This window comes from Aegilops tauschii, chromosome 1 (assembly GCF_002575655.3).
Source record: "Aegilops tauschii subsp. strangulata cultivar AL8/78 chromosome 1, Aet v6.0, whole genome shotgun sequence".
NCBI lineage: Eukaryota > Viridiplantae > Streptophyta > Magnoliopsida > Poales > Poaceae > Aegilops > Aegilops tauschii.
Genome location: NC_053035.3, coordinates 203,003,066 through 203,025,124, shown reverse-complemented (window position 1 = coordinate 203,025,124; position 22,059 = coordinate 203,003,066). Strand labels below are relative to the sequence as shown.

At 55.7% G+C, this 22,059-nt stretch overlaps 1 protein-coding gene and 1 pseudogene across 2 annotated transcripts; both read right to left on the bottom strand.

Annotated features, from left to right (window-relative positions):
- Positions 1-69: 69 nt before the first annotated feature.
- LOC109779780 (L-type lectin-domain containing receptor kinase SIT2-like) lies at positions 70-2,358 on the bottom strand (annotated as a pseudogene).
- On the bottom strand, positions 70-21,772 carry LOC109779781 (ras-related protein RABF1). Of its 2 annotated transcripts, XR_005770399.3 has the most exons (9): positions 21,574-21,772; positions 19,429-19,502; positions 19,193-19,276; positions 18,988-19,082; positions 18,696-18,801; positions 17,882-17,971; positions 17,701-17,787; positions 3,036-3,289; positions 2,753-2,813 (listed from the first exon to the last, which is right to left on the bottom strand). XR_005770399.3 is itself a non-coding variant. In XM_020338404.4 (8 exons), exons 1-8 carry the CDS (start codon positions 21,596-21,598, stop codon positions 3,248-3,250), a joined length of 603 nt encoding a protein of 200 aa, XP_020193993.1. In that variant the 5' UTR covers positions 21,599-21,772; the 3' UTR covers positions 70-3,247. The 2 variants fall into 2 exon arrangements, 1 of the variants encoding a protein (XP_020193993.1); XM_020338404.4 differs by having other exon boundaries at positions 70-3,289.
- Between the last annotated feature and the right edge of the window lie 287 nt (positions 21,773-22,059).

Genomic DNA, 22,059 nt, shown 5'->3' with positions numbered 1-22,059 from the left:
TAGATGTGCCATAAGTATTGCACATCTAAGTCCTGTGTCATTGATCCTACATTGAGATTCGTGTCGATATTTTCTTTTTTCTCTTTATACTTGATTCACTCATTTAGATGTGCAATAACTAGAGCACATATAGATGTGACCTAGACACACCCAAAAAAAGTTCGGGACTCACAAATTGTCTACCGAAAATCCGTTAACAATCACAAATGAGCGGTTTGCTATCCAAAAAAAAAAAGAAAAGATGTTGCCAGGGATCAGGAGATGTTCATCTAAAAAAAGGATCAGAAGATGTTGTGATCCCTGGCAGCGTGCTCCTATGTTGGTGCCAGGGAGGCAGGGGGCGGCCTTCGTACATCACCTCCCGGAGAGAACAGAGGATGCGCCGACGCTAGTCGCCGAAGACAACGGGTATGAAGCAACGTAGGAGTCGTTGCCCTCGGCGTTCTGCATTAAGGCCGCCGCGGTGAAGCTCCGATACGTCGGCGCCGGCTCGGGCATCGGCACGTCGCCGTCAAGGTACTGCACCACCTGCCGCATCGACGGCCTCGCGGCGGGCGCCGGGTGGGAGCACACCAGGCCCAGCCTGAGCACCGCCGCGGCCTCCTCTCGACATCATAGGCGCCGCAGAGCCGCGGGTCCGCCGTGTCCGTGACGTCTCCGTTGTGCCAGCGCTCCAGCACCCAGTCCGCGAGCACCAGCCGGTTGTCGTCGGCCGCGCCGTGCTGGATGGGTCGCCGGCCGCAGGCCACCTCCAGCACGAACGCTCCGAACGCAAACACGTCCGTGGCCGGCGTGACCCGCCGCGTGCACGCCAGCTCCGGCGCGAGGTAACCCATGGTGCCCACCACGCTGGTAGTCTGCGGGTCGGTGCCTCGGTCGTACAGCTTGGCCAGCCCGAAGTCGCCGAGCCGCGCGCTCATCTCGCCGTCCAGGAGCACGTTGCTCGCCTTGATGTCCCGGTGCACCACCACTTTCTCTCAGTCCTCGTGGAGGTACAGCAAGCCGGACGCGACGCCTCTAATGGCGCTGAGCCTCTGCGCCCAGCCCAGCGGCGTCGCGTTCCGGTCGTACAGCCAATTGTCCAGGCTGCCGTTGGGCATGTAGTCGTAAACCAGGAGGAGCTCGCCTCTACGCCGGCAGTAGCCGAGCAGCTGCACGATCTTGCGGTGCCGGAGGCGGCCGAGGCTGACAACCTCGGTGACGAACTGCTTCATCCCCAGCTTCGCGTCGTCGTGCGACACGACGACCTTCACGGCCACCTCCTTCTTGGACGCCGGGAGCTGGGCTTGCCGTCGACGCCGAGAAGGTGCTTGCCGTCGAAGCCGCCGGTGGCACGGTACAGATCCTTGTACGCGAACCGGTGTGGCCCGAACTCCACCTCCCACTCCTCCCTCAGCTCCGCGTACCGCAACCGCCGCCACACGACCAGGGAGACGCCGGCGACCACCGCGAGCGCGAGGATCGGAGTGGCCACCGGAAGGATGACGTCGCGCGCCTTGGACCGTCGCTTGCTGTCGCCGATGCGGGGCGGCTTGGGGAGGTTTGAGTAGTCGAGCGGCGGCGCTGCCCCGTCCAGCGCGAAGCTCCAGCCAGCACGTAGTGGCGCGTGCGGAACGGCCCCGTCGACGACGAGAGGCCGACGTACGCCGTGCCGTTCAGCACCGGCGAGAGGTCGACGGTGACGGAGATGAGGGGCTTTTTGGGCCTGCGCGCCTCGACGGGCGCGAGGGTCACGTTGAGCACCGTGGATCGGCCGTCGTAGTCCACCCAGACTTGCATGGCATCGCCGCTGATGAGAGTCAGGTTCCTGAAATCGCCGGTGTCGTCGTCGTAGTAGCCTGCAGGTTCGGCCACGACGGATGCCAGGCCGTTCACGTCCACGCCGACGTGGTTACTGCTCATGTCCCGAAACTCCGGGTTGAGGATGGTGTCAAGCTCGACGGCGAAGACGTGGTTGCTCGCGTTGCCGTTGTTCTGGGGGTTGAAGAGGCCGAGGAACTGGCTCGGCGACGCCATGGACAGGTTCTTGGTGGGCGCGATGAAGAAGGCAAGGCCGTTCCCTCCCACCGTGACCAGGTCGGTGAGAATGGGGAACACGAAGGCTGCCGAGAAGGAGCGTGCGACCGTGCCGTTGGTTTCGTGGAAGCGGAGGGGCGTCGGGTGGAAGGCGCTGCCTTTGAGCTGGGACGTGATGTTGGTGAGCGCGAGCTTGCCGTCAGGCTCGACCATGGCCATGCCGTCAAGGTCGAGCTGCGCACCGTCAAAGCCGTTGTAGATGAAGTGCCCGTCACCGCCGGCGAGGAACTGGAAGAGGAGCAACACGAGGAAGGAGACAACGGATACAGGCTGGAGCCGCATCTCGTGTCAATTCTGTGTCGCCTACACAATTCTTTCTTGCTATGTAGCAGCAGTTTTATGGACTTTATAGCACATTTTGTTGCCTTGTTCCCAGGTAGCAAGTCTTTTTCCTCCTTTGAAAAGTGCGATCAAGACAACCAAGCATCCAAGCAGACCTTTAAGATGGAAGTAACTAACACTTTGTTTTTGGTTCTCTCTCTGACACGACACAAGGATAAAGTCAACTGAGTGAGATCACGCTGACACAACACAAGGAAAGAACAAGGAAGGATCAGCAAAACTGTTAATCATTACTCCCTCCGTCCCAAAATATAAGAACGTTTTTGACACTAGCATAATGTAAAAAACGTTCTTATATTTTGGGACGGAGGTAGTATTAACTACAACAGTGACAGCAATGAACCATTCCAGTACACTACAGTCAATGGCGGCTCAACAGGCGAGTCAAACCGAACCTAAAAACAATACACTACATTGATAAGATGTTTCAGTCTCAACCATATTATGGTACTTACTTAGTACTCCCTCCGTTCGGAATTACTTGTCACAAAAATGGATGTATCTACAACTAAAATACATCTAGATACATTCATTTTTTAGACGAGTAATTCGGAACGGAGGGAGTAGTACTGAACATTCATGCGTTAGAGCACGGCCCTAAGCTTCATTTAACTTACCTGTGCTGGGAGCAGATCACCTCCACCGTTTCGGCACGGTTAGCGCAATGGACAAGCTTTACATGAGCTACGTTTCCAAAAACAATGATCGCAGGGATACAGATGGCTTGACCTGCCATGTTGAAACAGCCACAAATGTTCGTCCAGGCGTTTCTACTCATATTGTGCATTACACAATCACCCAGGCTGTTTACCACACAGACCGATGTTAATCAGGACAGCGGTGTAGGCCTCGGCAGCCTCTTGGCAATTTCCTGTCATCAAGTAAAATACACTGTGTTTAACATGATTTTTTACTGATACCTCTAATGGGAACAGCACAACAGTAGGCTGTGGGGGAAGTTGAGCTTCGAAAACATGCCCTGGCCATATAACATGTAATAAAACCGGCATTTTTTCACAAATAAGAAGAACATGACCAATGGTGGTTGGATTAGGAGAGTCTAGATGTTTCGAACAAAAAACCACAAGGTTTTCTCCAAAGAAAAGTAACATCGAAAATATTTCAGAATTCCATCATTTTCAGTTTATGCACACAGGCCAATCAGCATATCAATTAGTACTCCCTAGTGACCTAAAAGCTAAAACGTCTTATAAAAGTTTAGAGAGGGAGTAATAAACATGCATTGATCTTCTGTCACAAGCACTTTTGCGTCACTCAACAAAAAACTGATTTTTCTTCGGTTAAAAAAAAAATTGATGAACAGAGCCAGAGGCGGACCCAGGCCCAGGGCAGCCAAGGCCTGCAACCCTGGATTGTTGTCGGGGGTTGGGTGCGACATATGCCAAAGGATGGCTTATCATGGTGGGAGCGAGTAGAACGTCGCCGGTGCCTGAAAGCGGGATAAGGCGTAGACACAAACGCCGGCGCACTTTACCAGGTTCGGGGCTCTCCTAGAAGATAACACCCCTAGTCCTGCTCTGCGGGGTCTCCGCATGATCACTAAGGCACTAGTGAATACAATGATACTCGTCGAGTTGTTTGCTAGAGGTAGAAGAAAGCAAGGCTAGCCCTCTCCTCTCTCTATGGTGAGTCTAGTTCTAACAGGTTGGGAACCCTTTGCATTGGTGCCCTGGGGGGTTTATATAGGCCTACCCCCAGGGGTACATCGGTAATCTCGCCGGGTGTAGGACACGGCTGTCAGCGTCTCCGGCCTCCGGCTTCTCCGCCGGCTGCTGGGCCCACCGACTGGTATGGTACGGAGCCGACAGGCCGCTCCCGCCGCTCGCGGGTCTTGCCGGGTGCTGATCACTGTAGCCGTGATGCTAATGTTGCAGGCTTGATCGGGGGAGCGTGGCTACAGTCCCGCCGCTTGGCGGGCGATCACTGTAGCCATTCCGTGTCTTGTCTGGTCAACGGCGCACGGGTCCTGAGGGGGGAGTTGGCCGCCTGCTACAACTCGGCCGCCTCCAGGTCCGGCTGGTCCGGCTTCCTCCGCCCTCCGGGCTCCCGCTGCCTGGTAGGGCCCGCCGTCTTCGGGCCGTACCGACAGGCGGTCGTGGGAGCAGGGCTCCGCCTGACAGGGATGATGTCAGGGGTGGAGTGGCAACAGTGCCGCGCCGGGCGGAGATCTCCGCCCGTACGGAGCACTGTGGCCACGCCCGGCCCTGGATCTGGGAGGGATGGGCTACACTGTAGCCACTCCTTGCCTTGTCTTTCTTGATGAGGGTGCAGACTTTGTGGGCACCACGGGCCGACTGCTAGGGGCCGGCTTCTCTGGAAGCCGCCCACTAGGAGTCGGCCGTCTACGGGCAGCCGGCTATTCCTCCAGCCGGCCACCAGAAGGCGGCACTTCGTCTTGATGCCTTGAGGGGCGCAGCAAGCCCCGATGTCTTGAAAGGCTCTGGGTCTCGGGTGAGCCTACCCGTGGCCCATTACTCCGACAGTAGTCCCCGAAGCTGGTGAGGCGCCGCGGCTGAGCAGCCGAGGAGCCTCGGCAGTTTCCTTCTTCGAGGGCTCGCGGTGGAATTTTGCCGAACTTCTGTCGAGCCGCCTGGTGGGAGTCGGCCTTAGCCAGGCGTATTTGTCCAGAACTTCGAATCGCGACGGCGGGAACCAGATGGCTTGTTTGCTAAGCTTCCAGGCCGCCGCCCGTCGTGGGCATGCCACGTGGCGTCGAGCGGCCGGGTCGGCCTGCCAGCCCACGCGCGCGATGGGACGCGCCTGCGGGCGGGGCCCGCCACTACCGGGCCTTGGGACACGAACGGATCTGCTGCGGCCGAGGCGGGCGGTTGAGTTTCCCCGCGGAGTTACTGCGCGCAGTAACTCGCGCGATAAAGGTGGGAGCGTAGGTCGTGGGCACAGTTAATCCCACGATCCCACGCCCGCCCCCTTGGCTTCGTAGCCCGTAGGCCTATAAGTAGGGGGAGGAGGGGGAGCGGCGGAGCACGCGCGCCCCTCCATCCCATTCTTTCCTCCTTCCTCTAGCCGTAGCGCCTCCAAGCCACGCTGAGCGCTGCAGTGGTTCGTCTCCGATGAGCTCATCTGCCAACGCCACGCCCCCCATGGCGCGCTCCAGAGCATGGGACGGCTCCGAAGTTCATGACGACCACATCGACTTTCTCCGCCAGACGCGGCGGCTGTCCGGCAAGGACTACGTGAAGGTCCGCCTCACGCCGAAGAGGGAGATCTCGCCGGCGCCGGAGGAGGGCGAGCGGGTCGTCTTCCGCTCGCACTGCCTGCGCGGCCTCGGCCTGCCGGCGAGCAGCTTCTTCCGGTCCTTCCTCGAGTTCTACAGTCTTCAGCCGCACCACCTCACCCCGAACACGGTGGTGCTGCTGTCCGCCTTCGTCACTTTGTGCGAAGGCTTCCTCGGCGTCCTCCCCACCATCGAGTTTTGGGGGGAGTTCTACACCAAGCTCGGCACCCTCGTCGCGGGCGTGCCGGCTCAATGCGGCGCTTTTATTGCGGTGCGGAGGCCGGCAGCCGAAAATCCGTTTCCTCCCATCACGCTGATCAAGTCGGTGAAGATGTGGCAGCGGTCGTACTTCTACGTGAAGAGCGTCTTCCCGGAGGGCGACTGGGTCAACTTGCCGGCTTACGGAGCCGGCCCGCCGGCTGGGAGGCGGCCCAACTGGTCGTACCGGGCCAAGACACTGTCGCCTTCTGAAGCCGCCGCCATCGCGCGGCTCCGGGTGCTGACACAGTCGGATGGCCTGACCGGGCCCGATTTGCTGTCCGCCTTTGTGGCGCGCCGGGTGCTCCCGCTCCAGGGCCGCCCTCACATGATCTGTCAGATGAGCGGGCATCGGGACCCAAGCCGGCTGTGTACCAAGGAGATGCCTCACGCAGAGGTAGCTCACATGGTGAACTACCTTGCGAACTGCGAGCTCACGGAGGAGTGGCGGTTTGGCAAGGAGCCGTATTCCCGCGCCGACCCCCCGCCTATGGTAGGTTATCTTTCTTTTTCTCTATCTTTTGTTGCCGAGTTCTGCCTGTCCAACCTGACCAACCGGCCTTTGAACAGAGCCCCCTCCTCCAGCCGGCCGTCGGCGCCGCGGGGCCGGAGAGTCAATTCCTCCCCGACCGAGCGGAGAGCGACGTGGATGACCCCGACTTGGGGGCGGCGACCTTGGAGGACGACGCCGAGGGGAGGCGGCGAAGCAGGCGGCTCGAGGCTCGGAGCCAGCCTCGAGGACTGGCCCGACGATGATGCGGGGGAAGTCGCCCCGCGCCACCAACCAGGGTCCGGCCAGCCGGGCGCGAGCTCATCTGCCGCGCCGGATGCCAAAGGTGGTGCGAAAAAACGTAGGGCCGCGCCGAGCTTGTTCGGCAGCCGGCCAAAGAAGCCCAAGGGCTCGGCCGCGGCGACTAAGCGGGATGAAGCAGCCGCGAAGGCCATCCGCTTCCGTAAGGCGGTGAAGGAGCCGCAGCTGGTTTCCGCGTAAGTACCGCCTTCATCTCGCTACTTTCTCCTTCCTTGCTGATCTTGTCTGAGTTTCTTTGCTTTGTTTCCCTTGATCTAGGGCTCCGCTCTCTCTTGAGAAGTCGGCCGCCGCCTCCATCGTGGGGTCAGCGGAGACTTCCACCACCACTCGGCGGATCTATCCGGCCGCCGACCTCCGGGAGGCGACGGAGCGGAACGCGCGGGAAGCGCGCGAGGAGCAGGAAGCCGCCCGCCTAGAGAAAGCGGAAGCAGAGAAGGCGGAGGCCGCCGCCCTGAAGAAACTGGCGGAGGCCGAGGCAGCCGACGCGGCGAAGAAGCAGGCCGAGGAGGCCGCGCGTCGCCAGTCGGCGGTGTTCGTTACTCCCCTGAACTCCGCGCCGCCCCACCGGAGTTCGTGGGCGCAGACTGGGGAAGCCGGCGGCGAGCACCCCGTCATGGAGAGGGACAGCGGCAACGTCGCCATGCCGGACGTCATCGTGCCTCCACCGCCGCCGTCCGGGAACGCGCAAGGCGAGCAGCCGGCGGACCCGCCGGTGCCGCCAGCCGGAGACGAGGTGGTGACGGGCCCGACTCCTGAGGTCCGCACACCGACGCATCACCGACTTGCAAAGGCGGCTTCGACGCCACGCCCGCTGGAGACCGGCGCCGCAAGCTCCTCGATCCCGGACACCGAGGCGACCAGCGCCGCGCCCACTAGGTGGGTGCGGGGAGGCGGGACGGACCCTCTGAACAAGGCGATCCTGGATGTTCAAGCCAAACTCCGCGCCGAGGCCGACGCTATCAAGCACTGCAACAAGACGTTCCTGGAATCGCGAGAGGCCATCCGAGTACGCTTCTTGCTTCTTCGTTTTTAACTCTTGTATTGTTTCGTGGGGGCGCGTCAGCGCACCCACTGGGTGTAGTCCCCGAGTTCCGGGCCGGCTGCTGAGCAAGCGGCTCGGAACTTTAATTAGCAGGCTCTGAGCGCTGATATCCTTGCTGCAGGATTATCATAACCTCCGTGCGGCCGCCTTCAACTCCAATGTCCAGGAGTTGGATCAACGTGTTGTCGACTTATCGGAGAGCCGAAGTAAGTCCTCTTCTTTCTCTGCGGGGGCGCGCTAGCGCACCCGCGGGCTGTAGTCCCCGAGATTCGGGCCGACTGCTGAGAAGTCGGGCCGGATCTCCCCGGCAACTGTTCTTCTTTTCTGCTGGTTACTGACGCCTTTCCCTTCTTCTGCAGAGGCCAACGCCGCCTTCAGCAGCAGCTGGACGAAGCCAACACCGCGCTGCGCGCTAAGGAGGAGTGCGGCAAGCTGGCTGAAGAGCGTGACCGGCTGGTCGCGCAACTAGCGGAGCAGGCGGAGCTTCTCAAGAAGGCCCAGAAGGAGGCGGAGGACAAGGAGACCAGCCTCCTTGCTGAGTTCGCAACCGAACGCTCCGCCTGGACCGACAAGGAGGCGATGCTGTCTTCCGGCTTTCACGAGATTGAAGACATAGTTGATGGTGAGCTTCCCTCTTTTTCCTTCTTTGAGCTACCGGCTGTTGGTCGAGCCGGCCTCTCGTCTCTGACTTTGGCTTTTTGCTTTCTGTTTGGGGCAGACTTCTTCCCTGGTCACTCTGACGCCGCCAATCAGGCCATCGAAGCTAATCGCGAAGGACGGAGGGCGGAAGGTGCACAGATCGCTGCCGACGCCCTCGGACCCTTGGTGAGCAGCTCCTAAGCATAGAGGCCCGTCTTCGGCCAGCTCACCGGATGCTGCGCCGTCCTCAGCGTGTCGCTGCCCAGGCGATCGCCGCCCTGTGGCCGGACATGCCAGCACCGCGCACTCCCAGTCGGACTGCCGACTGGCTAGAGGTGGCGGCCGGCCGTCTTGAGGCCTAGAAGGGCTCCTCGACCCGGGCTGGAGCGCGCCGGGCCTTGGAATTCGTCAAGGCGTGGTACCCTGGGCTAAGTCTAACCCAGCTGGCCACGTTTCGGCTGGAGGCTCAGGAGGAGTTGGCGGTCGTGGAAGATGACCTTGTCAAGCGTGCGGCGGCAATCGCCGAGTACACCGACACCAGCGTCTTCATCCCGGAGCGAGCCGAAAACGGAGCCGAGGCGCCACCAGAATGGTTCGGGCTGAACCCGGAGGACGGCGAGGACTCGGCCGAGGTGATCGACTCCAGCGGCGAGGAAGAAAGCGAGGAGGAGGAGGAAGGCGAAGAGGAGGCGCCAGAGGTCGGAGCGGACGGCCAACCTCAGCTCGACCGCGCCTCCAGCAACGAGCCACGCTCGGGCGAGCCGGCTGCCACCGGAGGCGACCAAGCGGAGACTGACCAGACGGCCGCTCCACCAACCGGCGCCACCGACTCCTCCGGTCCACCGAACCCGTCTGCTGCTCCCTAGGCTGTCAGTTTATCTTTGTTTTACCTGCTTATCAGTCTCGACGAACTTGTTAACTTTGCACAATTCCACCCGCGGGGTGTATTTTAAACTTCTTTTGAATGTCGGCCAAGGGCCTTTTGCTATGTAAATATTTTTGCCGAGTTCTATCTTTCCTTGCTTTCCGCCCTTTTGGCTTTTTCCTTTGCCGCCCTCCCTTAGTTGCCGTCTTGCCAGCCGAACAGCCGCTCTGCGGACTGTGGCTGGGTCAAGTACTTAGCTACTTTCGGGAAGGCAAGTACTTAGCCGATTTAGAACGTTTTAGCAAGTTAAGTAGAAGCCGGCCGGCCGGCTACTCAACAGCCGGTCGTAGAGGCGGGGAGCCGGCTTGAACTATGCACATGCTTTGGGTCCTTAGCCATTTTTCATGTGGGCACCCTTTCTGCCTTTCTCCTGCCCACCAGACAGTCGCTCTGCGAGCTGCGGCCTCTGGCAGGAGACGGCTTAAGTGCCAACACATTACTTGTCCGGCTGCAGGAAGCATTTCATAGTACAAGGCGGCGAGTCCCCGGGCCGACTAATCGGACCCGGTGCCAAGCGGCACAAGGGAAATAACACATTCATAGGCATAATTCTTATCATATAGATAAAAAAGGGCAGTCCCCGAGCTCTTCTCGGGGGACCCGGAGTCTTCGTACTTTAATACAAAAGGTAGCGTGGTACATACTGCATCAACTGTAAAATCTTCGGAGGAGATTTGCATTCCATGGCCGCTCCGTCTCCTTGCCGGAGTCGTCCCTCTTGCGCGCTCGAGGCTTCTGAGCGTCGATCAGGTAGTAGGAGTCGTTGCCCAACACCTTGCTGATGATGAAGGGGCCTTTCCAAGGCGCTGAGAGCTTGTGCTGGCCGGCTGTTCGCTGGATCAGCCGGAGTACAAGGTCTCCCTCTTGGAAGGATCTCGGCTTGACCTTCCGGTTGTAGTATCGGCGCAGGCTCTGCTGGTATATGCTGGACCGGCTGAGTGCCAACAACCGGCCCTCTTCCAGCAGATCGACGCCATCTTGACGTGCTTCCTCTGCCTCCTCTTCGGTGTACATGGTGACTCGAGGGGAGTCGAATTCTATGTCCGTTGGGATGACGGCTTCGACACCGTAGACGAGAAAGAAAGGCGTGAAGCCGGTTGACTTGTTTGGAGTTGTGCGCAGGCTCCAGAGGACAGCCGGCAGCTCATCGAGCCAACAGCCGGCCGAGCGCTCCAGAGGCTCGACCAGTCGGGGCTTGATGCCGGACAAGATGAGGCCGTTTGCTCGCTCTACTTGGCCGTTTGATTGCGGATGGGCAACGGACGCTAAGTCCAGTCGGATGCCCTGCGTCGCGCAGAAATGGGCCAAGGCACCTTTGGCAAAGTTCGTGTCATTGTCGGTGATAATGCTGTGGGTATGCCATACCGGATGGTGATGTCGGAGATGAAAGTCACAGCAGTCGGACCATTCAGCTTCTTGATTGGTTTTGCTTCTATCCACTTGGTGAACTTGTCCACTGCGACAAGCAGATGAGTCATGCCACCTCGTGCTGTTTTGAATGGTCCCACCATGTTCAGGCCTCAGACAGCAAAGGGCCAGGCAATGGGGATAGTCTTGAGTGCAGAAGCCGGCTGATGTGGTTTGGAGCGAAACTTCTGGCACCCTTTGCATTTTTGGACCAAATCTTTGGCGTCTTCTAAAGCAGTCAGCCAGAAGAAACTGTGGCGGAAAGCTTTGGCCACGAGTGCTCTTGAAGCCGCGTGATGACCACACTCGCCTTGATGAATATCTTTGAGGATTGCTTGGCCGTGCTCCGGCTCTACGCAGCGCTGGTAGACACCAGTGACACTGCGCCTCACAAGCTCTCGGTTGACTATGGTGTATGCTGCTGCCCGGCGTTGCACTTGCCGGGCCGAGATCTCATCAGTTGGCAGCTCTTTGTTCACCAGGAAGTTGAGGATGGGCTTGGCCCATGAAGGCGCTGCAATTTCTTCGATTGCTAGGACTGCTACTTGCACGAGGGCGGTTGGGCCGGGAGGCGGCGGGTTGGAGTCAGCTGCCGCTTGCTGAGTCGGTGAAGTCCCCAGGCCGACTGCAGCAGTCCCCGAGCCGGGTTCTGAAGTCCCCGGGCCGGGTGCGGCTGTTGCAGTCCCCGGGTTGCCTGCCGAATTCTTCGTGCCGGCTGCTGGGGTCCTTAAGTCGGATCCGACTGCTTCAGGAGAAGCTGGCACAAAGATGGAATCCGACTCTGGCGATGACTTGACAGACGGCTTGAGAAGGCGTTGTAAGGCGATGCCGGTTGGTATTGCTTGATGGGTGGAACCGATTCGTGCCAAGGCATCTGCTTGCTCATTGTCGTTCCTTGGCACATGGAGAAACTCGCATCCTTCAAAGTATCCACTGAGTTGTTGTACGAGGAAACGGTAGCTCGCCATGTTTGCATCCTTGGCGTCCCAGTCGCCCGACGACTGCTGGACCACCAAATCAGAGTCACCATAGCACAGGATCCGGCGAATGCCGAGTTCCTTGGCAAGCCGGAGCCCGTGAATGAGTGCCTCGTATTCAGCGACGTTGTTGGAGGCGGCAAAATGGATTTGCAGCACGTATCTGAGCTTGTCGCCTTTGGGAGAGGTGAGGACGATGCCGGCTCCCAAACCGGTGCGCATCTTGGAACCATCAAAATGCATCCGCCAATGGGTGGAGCCTGGCGCTGGCGATAGGTACTGGGTTTCGGCCCAGTCGATGAGGAAGTCGGCCAGTGCTTGTGACTTGATGGCGGTGCGATGTTGATAGTAGATGGTGTAGGGGGGCCAAATCTATGGCCCATTTGGCCACTCGGCCTGAAGCATCTCGGCTTCCAATGATCTCGGCAAGCGGAGCCGTGCAGACCACAGTGATTGGGTGCTCTTGAAAATACGGCTTCAATTTCTTGGCGGCAAAGTGCACGCCGTAGCACATCTTCTGATAGTGGGGGTAGTTTTGCTTGGAGGCTGACAGCACTTCACTCAGGTAATACACCGGTCTCTGGACTGGTAGTGCCTTGGCTTCCTCCTTGCGTTCTACCACTATGACTGTGCTGACCACCCGGCTGGTGGCGGCGATGTAGAGGAGCATGGGCTCCTTAGGAGTCGGAGCCGCCAGGACAGGCGGAGTGGTCAGCATCTTCTTGAGCTGGAGAAAAGCTTCGTCCGTCTTGTCGTTCCACTCGAAGAAAGTGGTCTTCTTCATGAGCTGGTACATGGGAAGAGCCTTCTCGCCCAGCCGACTGATGAAGCGGCTGATGGACGCCAAGCAGCCGGTGAATTTCTGCACATCCAGCAGTCGGGTGGGAACTTCCATCCTCTCGATGGCCTTGATTTTCACGGGGTTGCATTCTATGCCGCGCTCTGAGACCAGGAAGCTGAGAAGCTGGCCGGCTGGTACTCCAAAGACGCATTTCTCCGGGTTGAGCTTGATTTGAAATCGGCGCAAGTTCTCAAAGGTCTCCTTGAGGTCTTCCAGCAGCGTTCCACGCTTCTCCGTCTTCACCACGACATCGTCCACATAAACGTGGGCGTTCCTGCCGAGTTGCTTCAGGAGGCACTTCTGCATGCAACGTTGAAACATGATGCCGGCATTCCTCAAGCCAAACGTCATGGTTAAGTAGCAGAAGGCTCCAAACGGTGTGATGAAGGCGGTCTTCAGCCTGTCGGCCGGGTTCAGCTTGATCTGGTGATACCCTGAGTATGTATCCAAGAAACTCAACAGTTCGCATCCGGCTGTGGAGTCTATCACTTGGTCAATTCTCGGCAAAGCAAATGGGTCTTTGGGGCAGGCTTTGTTGAGGCTGGTATAATCAATACACATGCGCCACTGCTTGTTTTTCTTCAGCACAAGGACTGGGTTGGCCAGCCACTCTGGAAAGAACACTTCCATGATGAAGCCGGCTGCCAGCAGCCGGGGCTATCTCTTCTCCAACGACTCCTCTTCTCTTCTGACAGGCGGCGCAAGGGCTGCCTGACTGGCTTGGCATCAGACCGGACATGTAGTTTGTGCTCGACGAAATCCGTCGGAACACCCGGCATGTCTTTGGAAGACCATGCAAAGATATCCCGATTCTCACGGAGGAAATCGACGAGCTCGCCTTCCTATTTGCTGTCAAGGCTCGCACCTATGACAGCGTGCCTCTCCAGGTGCTCCGGGTCCAAGGGTATCTTCTTTGTTTCTTTGACCGGTTTGAACGAGCCCTCGCTTCCGACTCCTTGGGGTTGGGCGGCATTTCCGGCTGCTTGCCTGCCATCGCCACAACCCGGTCAAGGAGCCGCTTCTCGGCCGCGATCACAAGGGACTCAGCCAGCCGGCTGCTATCTGCTGCGCAGGCGGACGACTTCTTGTAATCCCCTGCTATGGTCAGAATTCCCTTGGAACTCAGCATCTTCATCTTGAGGTAAGCATAGTGGGGGACCGCCATGAACTTGGCCAGAGCCGGCCAGCCAAGCAGTGCATGGTATGGGCTCTCAAGGTCCACCACCTCAAACCAGACTGGCTCTCGGCGGAAGTGATCTTTGTCTCCAAAGAGGACGTCTATCTGGATTTTGCCGATTGATGAGCAGGAAAGGCCAGGAACTATGCCATGGAATACAGTTCGGCTGGGCTGAAGTTGCCTTTGTTTGATTCCTAACTTCTCCATGGTATCCTTGTACAGGATGTTGATGCTGCTGCCGCCATCTATCAGAACTCGGGAAAAGCGAGCAGCTCGCCTCTCTGTGGCAAAAGTGGCATCCAGAACCAAGGCATAGGAGCCGGGATTGGGCATTACTTTCGGGTGGTCGGCTCTGCTCCAGCTGATGGGCTTCTCGGACCAATGCATGAACTCGGGGGTCTCTGATGCTACTGCATTTACTTCTTGCTGTCGTTGCCGTCTGCTGTGCTTATCGTCGGCCACGCTGGTGAACACGACATAAGCTCCGTGCTCTTCAGGATACTCGTCTTGTATGGCTCCGACTGGTCGAACTGCCGGCTGCTGGGGTGGAGGAGAAGGCGGCTGCCCAGCAGGCGGAGGCAGAAGGCCGTCACCCTTGGCGATCCTAGTGAGCCAATGGCACTTCCGAGTGGTGTGGTTGGACGGCTTCGCGCCACTGTGAAATTTGTAGGGTGCATCAAGAGTCTGCTCATACGAGAAAGCGGGCAGCCAATTGGGCTTGCCGCCCTTCTGGCGCTTGGATGGAGGCTGCCCCTCTGGCTGCTGGTCTTCGACTGTCGCCACCTGCCGGCTCGTTGAAGCCGGCTGCGTGGCCTTGCGTTTGTTGTCGTTGGGTTGCTGGCGCCGACTGGTGTCACCAGCCGGGGCCCGAGGAGCCGGAGGAGCTACTTTGCCAGATGCATCAACTTGGATCTCCGCCTTCATGGAGGAGTCGGCCGTGGCGTATTTATCTGCTATGATCAACAGCTCGTCGAGGGTCGCCGGCTTGTCGCAGAGAAGCCTGTGCTTGACAAGGGTGCCCTCTCGGTCGGCACCCGGGGCCTTGGACACACAAGGAGAGCTGGCGGGGCTTGGGCGGCCGCTTGTACGTGCTGGTGAAGTTGCGGATGAAGGCTTCGATGAAATCGACCCAGCTGTTGATGCTGCGGGGCTTCAGGTTGTTCAGCCATGTCCGGGCCGTGCCCTGGAGCATGAGCGGAACGTACTTCACGGCAACGCGCTTGTTGCCGTTTGCGATGCTGACGGCTGTGGAGTAGTCGACCAGCCAGTCCTCCGGCTTCACGGAGCCGGTGTATTTGGGCGTGTCTCTTGGGAGCGTGAACCCTTTGGGAAAGGGCTCATCTCGAATGCGGGGCCGAAACAGGGCGGACCCAGCTCATCTTCTTCTTCTAGTGCCAGGGATCGGTTGAGGCGGTCGATCCGGTGGCGGGCATCGTTCTCTCCGACTCCTTCTCGGCGGCCAAGGCGGTCGCCAAGTGTCGGGTGCTCAACAGGCGGCGGGGAGACGCGCCTTTCCCTGCGAGGGGGAGGAGGCGGACAGTCATCCCGTCGTTCCACTGCTCTTGGGCGGCCGTCTTGGTCGCGCTCGATGGTGAGGCGAGTCCGGCTACGGCTGGCAGCCGGCTCCTTGTCTCTTCTTCCGCGGACTCCACCAGTCGGCGTCCGGGATGTCGCGCCTTGATCTCGGCGAGGAGGCAGATCGTCGTTTTGCCGGTTGGGCGCCTCAGTGCGGCAGCCGGCCTTGTGTTGCTCAGCAGCCGCGTTGAGGAGTCGCTGGACGCGCTCCGCCATCTGGCGACGCTTTTCGCCCTCGAACTTGTCCAGCTCTTCTGCTGCCGCCTGGGCGGCTCGTATGTTTTCCGCGGGCGTGGCGTAGACGGGGCGGTCTGCCCCAAACAGGCTGGCAATGGCCACGCCGCGCTGCTGGACCGTGCCGATGCGGCTAGGCCCACCAGGAGCCGGCGTGCCACCCACAGCGCGGTCCATCTCGCGCTGGTAGGCCTCCGATAGGCGTCTCATGTTGGCCAGCTTCTTGGCGCTCTCGACGAGCTGGGCGCGGCGTGCTTCCAGCATCTCGGCGTCGGCGTCTTCTGGAATGGGCGCCGTCAGGTCTCGCAGTGCTGCATCGAGCGGGTCATGAGCACCTCCGCCGGAGTGCTCGTTGTGGCCGATGACAAGCACCTCCGTGACAGTGCTTCCGCCGCTCTCCGCGCGAGGAAGCGGCTCGTCGTAGACCACCACGTTGGTGGGGAACGCGTCAAGTGACGCGGTGTCGGAGTCGGCGAGCATCGGGTCGGTGGAGCCAACGGACTCCAAATCTACAGCAGGCTCGCTGGTGACGTGGAGCTGATCGAGGAGGCTCGCGAGGCGGCTCTCAAGCCATCGGTGCCCGCATCAGACGCGGGCTCGTCGAAGAGGCGAACCTCGCCAACAAGATCGGCGAGGCAGCTCGCCGCGCAGGCGACCTCCGCGCCATGCAGCGCGTCGGCGCAGACTCCGTCTGGCGTGCCGGGCTGGCTGTGCTCGCCAGGGAGGAACAGGGTTCCCGTCCAGAACAGGTCTCCGGACGGCGGTGCACCTCGCCCCACGGTGGGCGCCAAATGTCGGGGGTTGGGTGCGACATATGCCAAAGGATGGCTTATCATGGTGGGAGCGAGTAGAACGTCGCCGATGCCTGGAAGCGGGATGAGGCGTAGACACAAACGCCGACGCACTTTACCCAGGTTCGGGGCTCTCCTAGGAGATAACACCCCTAGTCCTGCTCTGCGGGGTCTCCGCATGATCACTAAGGCACTAGTGAATACAATGATGCTCCTCGAGCTGTTTGCTAGAGGTAGAAGAAAGCAAGGCTAACCCTCTCCTCTCTCTATGGTGAGTCTAGTTCTAACAGGTTGGGAACCCTTTGCATGGGTGCCCTGAGGGGTTTATATAAGCCTACCCCCCAGGGGTACATCGGTAATCTCGCCAGGTGTAGGACACGGCTGTCAGCGTCTCCGGCCTCCGGCTTCTCCGCCGGCTGCTTGGGCCCGCCGACTGGTCTGGTACGGAGCCAACAGGCCGCTCCCGCCGCTCGCGGGTCTTGCCGGCTGCTGATCACTGTAGCCGTGATGCTAATGTCGCAGGCTTGATCGGGGGAGCGTGGCTACACTCCCGCCGCTTGGCGGGCGATCACTGTAGCCATTCCGTGTCTTGTCTGGTTAACGGTGCACGGGTCCTGAGGGGGGAGTTGGCCGCCTGCTAGAACTCGGCCGCCTCCAGGTCCGGCTGGTCCGGCTTCCTCCGCCCTCCGGGCTCCCGCTGCCTGGTAGGGCCCGCCGTCTTCGGGCCGTACCGACAGGCGGTCGTGGGAGCAGGGCTCCGCCTGACAGGGATGATGTCAGGGGTGGAGTGGCAACAGTGCCGCGCCGGGCGGAGATCTCCGCCTGTACGGAGCACTGTGGCCACGCTCGGCCCTGGATCTGGGAGGGATGGGCTACATTGTAGCCACTCCTTGTCTTTCTTGATGAGGGTGCAGACTTTGTGGGCACCACGGGCCGACTGCTAGGGCCCGGCTTCTCTGGAAGCCGCCCACTAGGAGTCGGCCGTCTACGGGCAGCCGGCTATTCCTCCAGCCGGCCACCAGAAGGCGGCACTTCGTCTTGATGCCTTGAGGGGCGCAGCCAGCCCCGATGTCTTGAAAGGCTCTGGGTCTCGGGTGAGCCTACCCGTGGCCCATTACTCCGACAATTGTGACCAAAAGCCCAGCTAATTTTAGGGCAATAAGTGAATGTTTAGAAAATGGGGAAAGGCCCAGCCCGTACCAATCTCTTGTCTAGCCATGGACGTGGCCCAACTCTGGGTACACCCCTGAATAGAGCTTAGGTAAATCTAATGTTTTTGTGACGTTTGTCACCAACTCTCTACGTGCAAAAGCAAATTGCTTGCTGTAATCTAGGATCTTGATACATACCTCGAATAGTTGGTTTATATTATCAGCCGTTTTCGCCGATGTCTCGACGAAAAACATATTGTTCATGTCCGCGTGCTCCTGTGCTTCCTTCAGAGAGCAAAGCATATATGGTTCAAAACCTCCTTATAATTCATTCAGCATCAATATCCCAAGACACATTCTCCCAGAAAAATATGCACACCTGAGAAGACACAGTGCGTTTTTCATGTAGGTCAGCCTTATTTCCAACCAAAGCCATGATCATATCCTGGCTACCGTGTCTCTGAAGTTCCTGAAGAAAGAAAGAAAATGATTCTTTAACAACATCATTAAGAAATGAAAGATGAAGGAGGACAGATCATTCAACTTACTCTAGTAACTGCAAAAGTATTACTCAAGCAGTTGACCCTGAATAAAAAGAGGGTAACAGAACATGTGCAGAATTGAACAGTGATCACTTGGGCTGCCTTTGTCACGACTGACAAGGCTGCTCATTTGCAATTGTTTAGACGAGCTCGCATACTAAACGTAACCTTAGGCATGTTTGGTTGGGGAACCAAATGGATTGGACTGGTGGTATGCTGCTGCATATTTAATTATTTATAATCACTTATACAATGAGATTGGCTATAAGGTTGGCTATTAGATTAGTCCTTTTCTCCACCTTCTCTCTTTCTCTTTTCCTCCATATTTACTATGTTTGCCATGGAGCACATGTAGAGGTGGGCTCTTGCATGAGAGCCGACACCCCTCATTTCTTTCTTCTCTCTCTCTCCTCCACATAGACAAAAGTGGTAACATAAGCAGGCTATAAGACCCTTATTATACTTGCTCTAATGGAAACCTAACAGATTGACTGTTTAGAAAAATGCCATGGCAAAATAAAAATCTGGTATAACAAGTTAGAAGCAGAAAGGTAAATCCAACCAAAATACATAAAAGGACACATTACAAAAGCGTAAGAGTAACTTTGGTAGCTTGTTGCCAAGCAGAGCAGAAGGGAAAAGATGGTATACCTTCACCCAATATTGTGCTTTGTTGAATGATTCTGCACTTGTTATGTCATAGACAACGATTGCAGCACCAGCTCCCCTGTAGTACAGAGGTGCTAATGCAGCATACCTGAAAATTGGTCTGTTGTCATGACTTCTTGTGTGGTAAGAAAAGCATTTTAAATGCTTGCAGATAACATAAATCAGCTAAGCAGAATGTATGTGAAAGTACAAGATGGTACAGTAATTTTATACTAGAAATCAGTGCAAAGATGTACTATAGCCTATAGGGATGATTTAACCACAGAATGTGTACCTCTCCTGGCCAGCAGTGTCCCATATTTCAAACTTCACTGTTGTGGAGTCCTCCAATGCCAATGTTTGTGACAGAAATGATGCACCAATAGTTACCTAAATCCATCGTAGTTAAATAAGATGAAAGAAATACTGTATGTAGAAAGCGACAAGGGAAATCATTCCTAGTGTTCAGAAAGTTGGACAAAATTGGGTAGTTGTTTCACCTTTGATGTGGGATCAAACTGACCACGGACAAAGCGAAGAACAATGCAGCTTTTCCCAACACCAGAATCCCCCAGTAAAACCAACTACACAATAGTGAAAATGGAATCAACAGGCATAGTTTCTTATTTTAATTCAACTTGATGTTAACAAAGGAGATGCCAAATACTGCAAGGACATAAACTTTGAACTAACAACGAACAAATAAATAATCTAAAGAGAATAGCATATAGCAGACCTTCACTTTCAAATTCTTTGAGTCAGTTGCAGAGTTCTCGTTGTTGATATTGCCCAAGCCTCCAGTACTGTTTGCTGAATAAAATGACCATTTATGCATCAGCATGAGAAAAAAAATGTCCGCTTGCAAGTCGAGTCAAATGGAAAGAGTGAATTCTGGACACATATGACGGACCACAGAATGAAACAACCCATAAATATACATAGCAAACACAACTGAAGAGCTAATTAATGTTCAGCCGGAACTTAAGTTCCGATTGTTGATGTTTTATTCGAATTCGAATGCTACATTCAAGCAGCTCTAGCAGAATATTTTTTTAAAGTAGCTATAGCAAATTAACTTAACTTGTCAATACTAGGTGAAAGAATGCTACACTTTAGAACATAAAATAAAAAAGTATGAAATACTCCGAAATCTCCCTAACATCATGTTTTATACAAAATATCTTACAGATTACATGTGGCTCAAAGTGGTAAAATAAACGCCCAAGCATCCTTCTTCACACACTAGTCTTCTTATCCTAAGCATGAGCCTAGATCACAACAAGTACAAGCATATCCCATTTCATGGTACGTTTGACAACTAATTTCCTTCTTTTTAAGAGAAAATTGAAGAGATTCCTTTCTGGGTAATATTAAAAGAAGAAGGTGTAAAGTAGATGGAATCATGAGATTTTATTTCTCGGTTTACTAATGACTGGGGTTGGATGTGGTCTATCAATGGACATCAAGAGACTGGATATAAATTTGCTGGTTGAAGCCAGATTCTATGTTCAAACTTTACATACTATTACAGAACCCAGTGAACCAATATTTGGAACTTGTGATCAAATATCCTAATCCAATCAATCAATATGCCTTCAGGGTTACTAATACAGGTGTCTGATAGACCTTGCCAGACAGGTGCACTTGATGCAATCTTTGACCCCTAGCTCTCGCAGGGGACCCCCAGGCTAAGGCATTTCAAATTGTAGGAGTCAAAGGACATAACCTTGACAAACATCAAATGATCCGAACTCCCAAGAGACGGCTGTACTCGGAAGGTAGCTGACTCAGTGCCCCTCCATCATCATCATGTAGATATTCCTTTTGTAGATAATTTTACCCTTCAGACCCTGACTTATTCTGTTTGGGGGTATATTAATTCTTCTTGTGAGAGAAGCCCTGTAAATACCACTTTTACATGTTGTCATTTGTAATAATTATGGTATCAATCTCACCAAATTTGGTGTTCTTGGAGAACCCGTCACTAGGACATACACATCCCTTTTAAGTAATAAAGCGCCCTTTATCGAAAAAGGACATATACGTCACCCTCACTCCCTCAGGGACTCCTTCGCCAGCTTACATACGTGTATCAATGAGACTAAGGTACTCCCTCCGATCCATACGTGTATTGGAGGGAGTACCAATTTAGGAACCCAAACCTATACATAACCCTATTGTCAAAGACACCAACCCACAAAATGCAGATGCCTACAAATTTTGTGTTATTGCTCCCACAATAGCATGATCCTCAACCGCAATAACTAGTATTTGATCCTACATGTTGGTGAGAAGCAATTCTATATTATCAACATTCTGGATGCAGTGGTAATCCAAAAGCTACCAAAAACAGAACTAGTTGTGAGTATATCTGCCTAGCAATCTAACTCTATTTATCATCGCGGAAATTCATAATTTCGCATCTACATGACCACCTAGTGTTAGTGTACTAATTGCAGCTGAGAACTGACCAACCTAAAAAGATTAAACTTTCCCCAACACAAACTCTAACCTACTCCACGATCATGAATGCAGTCCCTTATGTTATATGGAAGAAAATCTAAGAAATCATATACACACGCTTACCAAATACAGTACGAACCAAACACCTCAACAATTAAGCAACATGCTACCGGGCCGCCGTCGCTAGTCCCCGCCAAGATTTACCCCCAAACAACACCAGCATTGACCTGCCTCCTGAGCCGTTAATAGAAAGGCTAAAATTACCCCCATCTTAATCCATCCCGTAGGGCAACATCCTGACCTGAGATTTCCATACTCCAGCTTCCATATGCAGCGCGACAGAGGAATAAAAAGGATCCAAGGGCCAAGTAGGGAAATTAAGAGGTCGCCTTGGCCTGTTGGCGAGAAGGAGGCCAACCTGGCAGAGACGACGAGCAGCCCATGGCCGGCGTAGTGGCGCCGGAAGCAGATCAAGGCGGCGGTCAGCGGTAGTCGGCCGTCGAAGTGGAGTTCGTTTTTGCTCGCTTGCAACTTTTGGCTGTGCCTGTGCGTCGGTCGCTACCCGTCACGCGCGGTTCAGCCGATGGTGTAGTCAGGCTGCAAGTTTTTCTTTTTATTTATTATGGAATGGCCTTCATGACTAGCTTTATTAACTTAAAATCACACTTACATTATCTGTCAAAAGGCTAAAAAAAAAACTAGAAGATGTATCCGACCACAACATGGGTGGATTACACCTGCCATAATTAGCTACCTCATGGGCAACCATATTAAACTCTCTTATTACAATGCTCAATAGAAACCTTTCCGAAATCTGGTAGTAGACTACGACATTTATTCAAAATCGGTGTTGCCACCATAAAGTAACCCTCATCGTTGTTTAATGCTTCGACCAAAGTAATAT

Excerpts from the sequence above, each read along its gene's own strand:
- LOC109779781 (XM_020338404.4), bottom strand. The coding sequence starts at position 21,598 with ATGGGCTGCTCGTCGTCTCTGCCAG. Across the intron at positions 17,972-18,695 it reads AAGCACAATATTGGGTGAAG|GAACTTCAGAGACACGGTAG; the intron begins GTATACCATCTT and ends TTCTTTCTTCAG. Across the intron at positions 3,290-17,700 it reads ATATAAACCAACTATTCGAG|GAAATTGCCAAGAGGCTGCC; the intron begins GTATGTATCAAG and ends ACTTGATGACAG.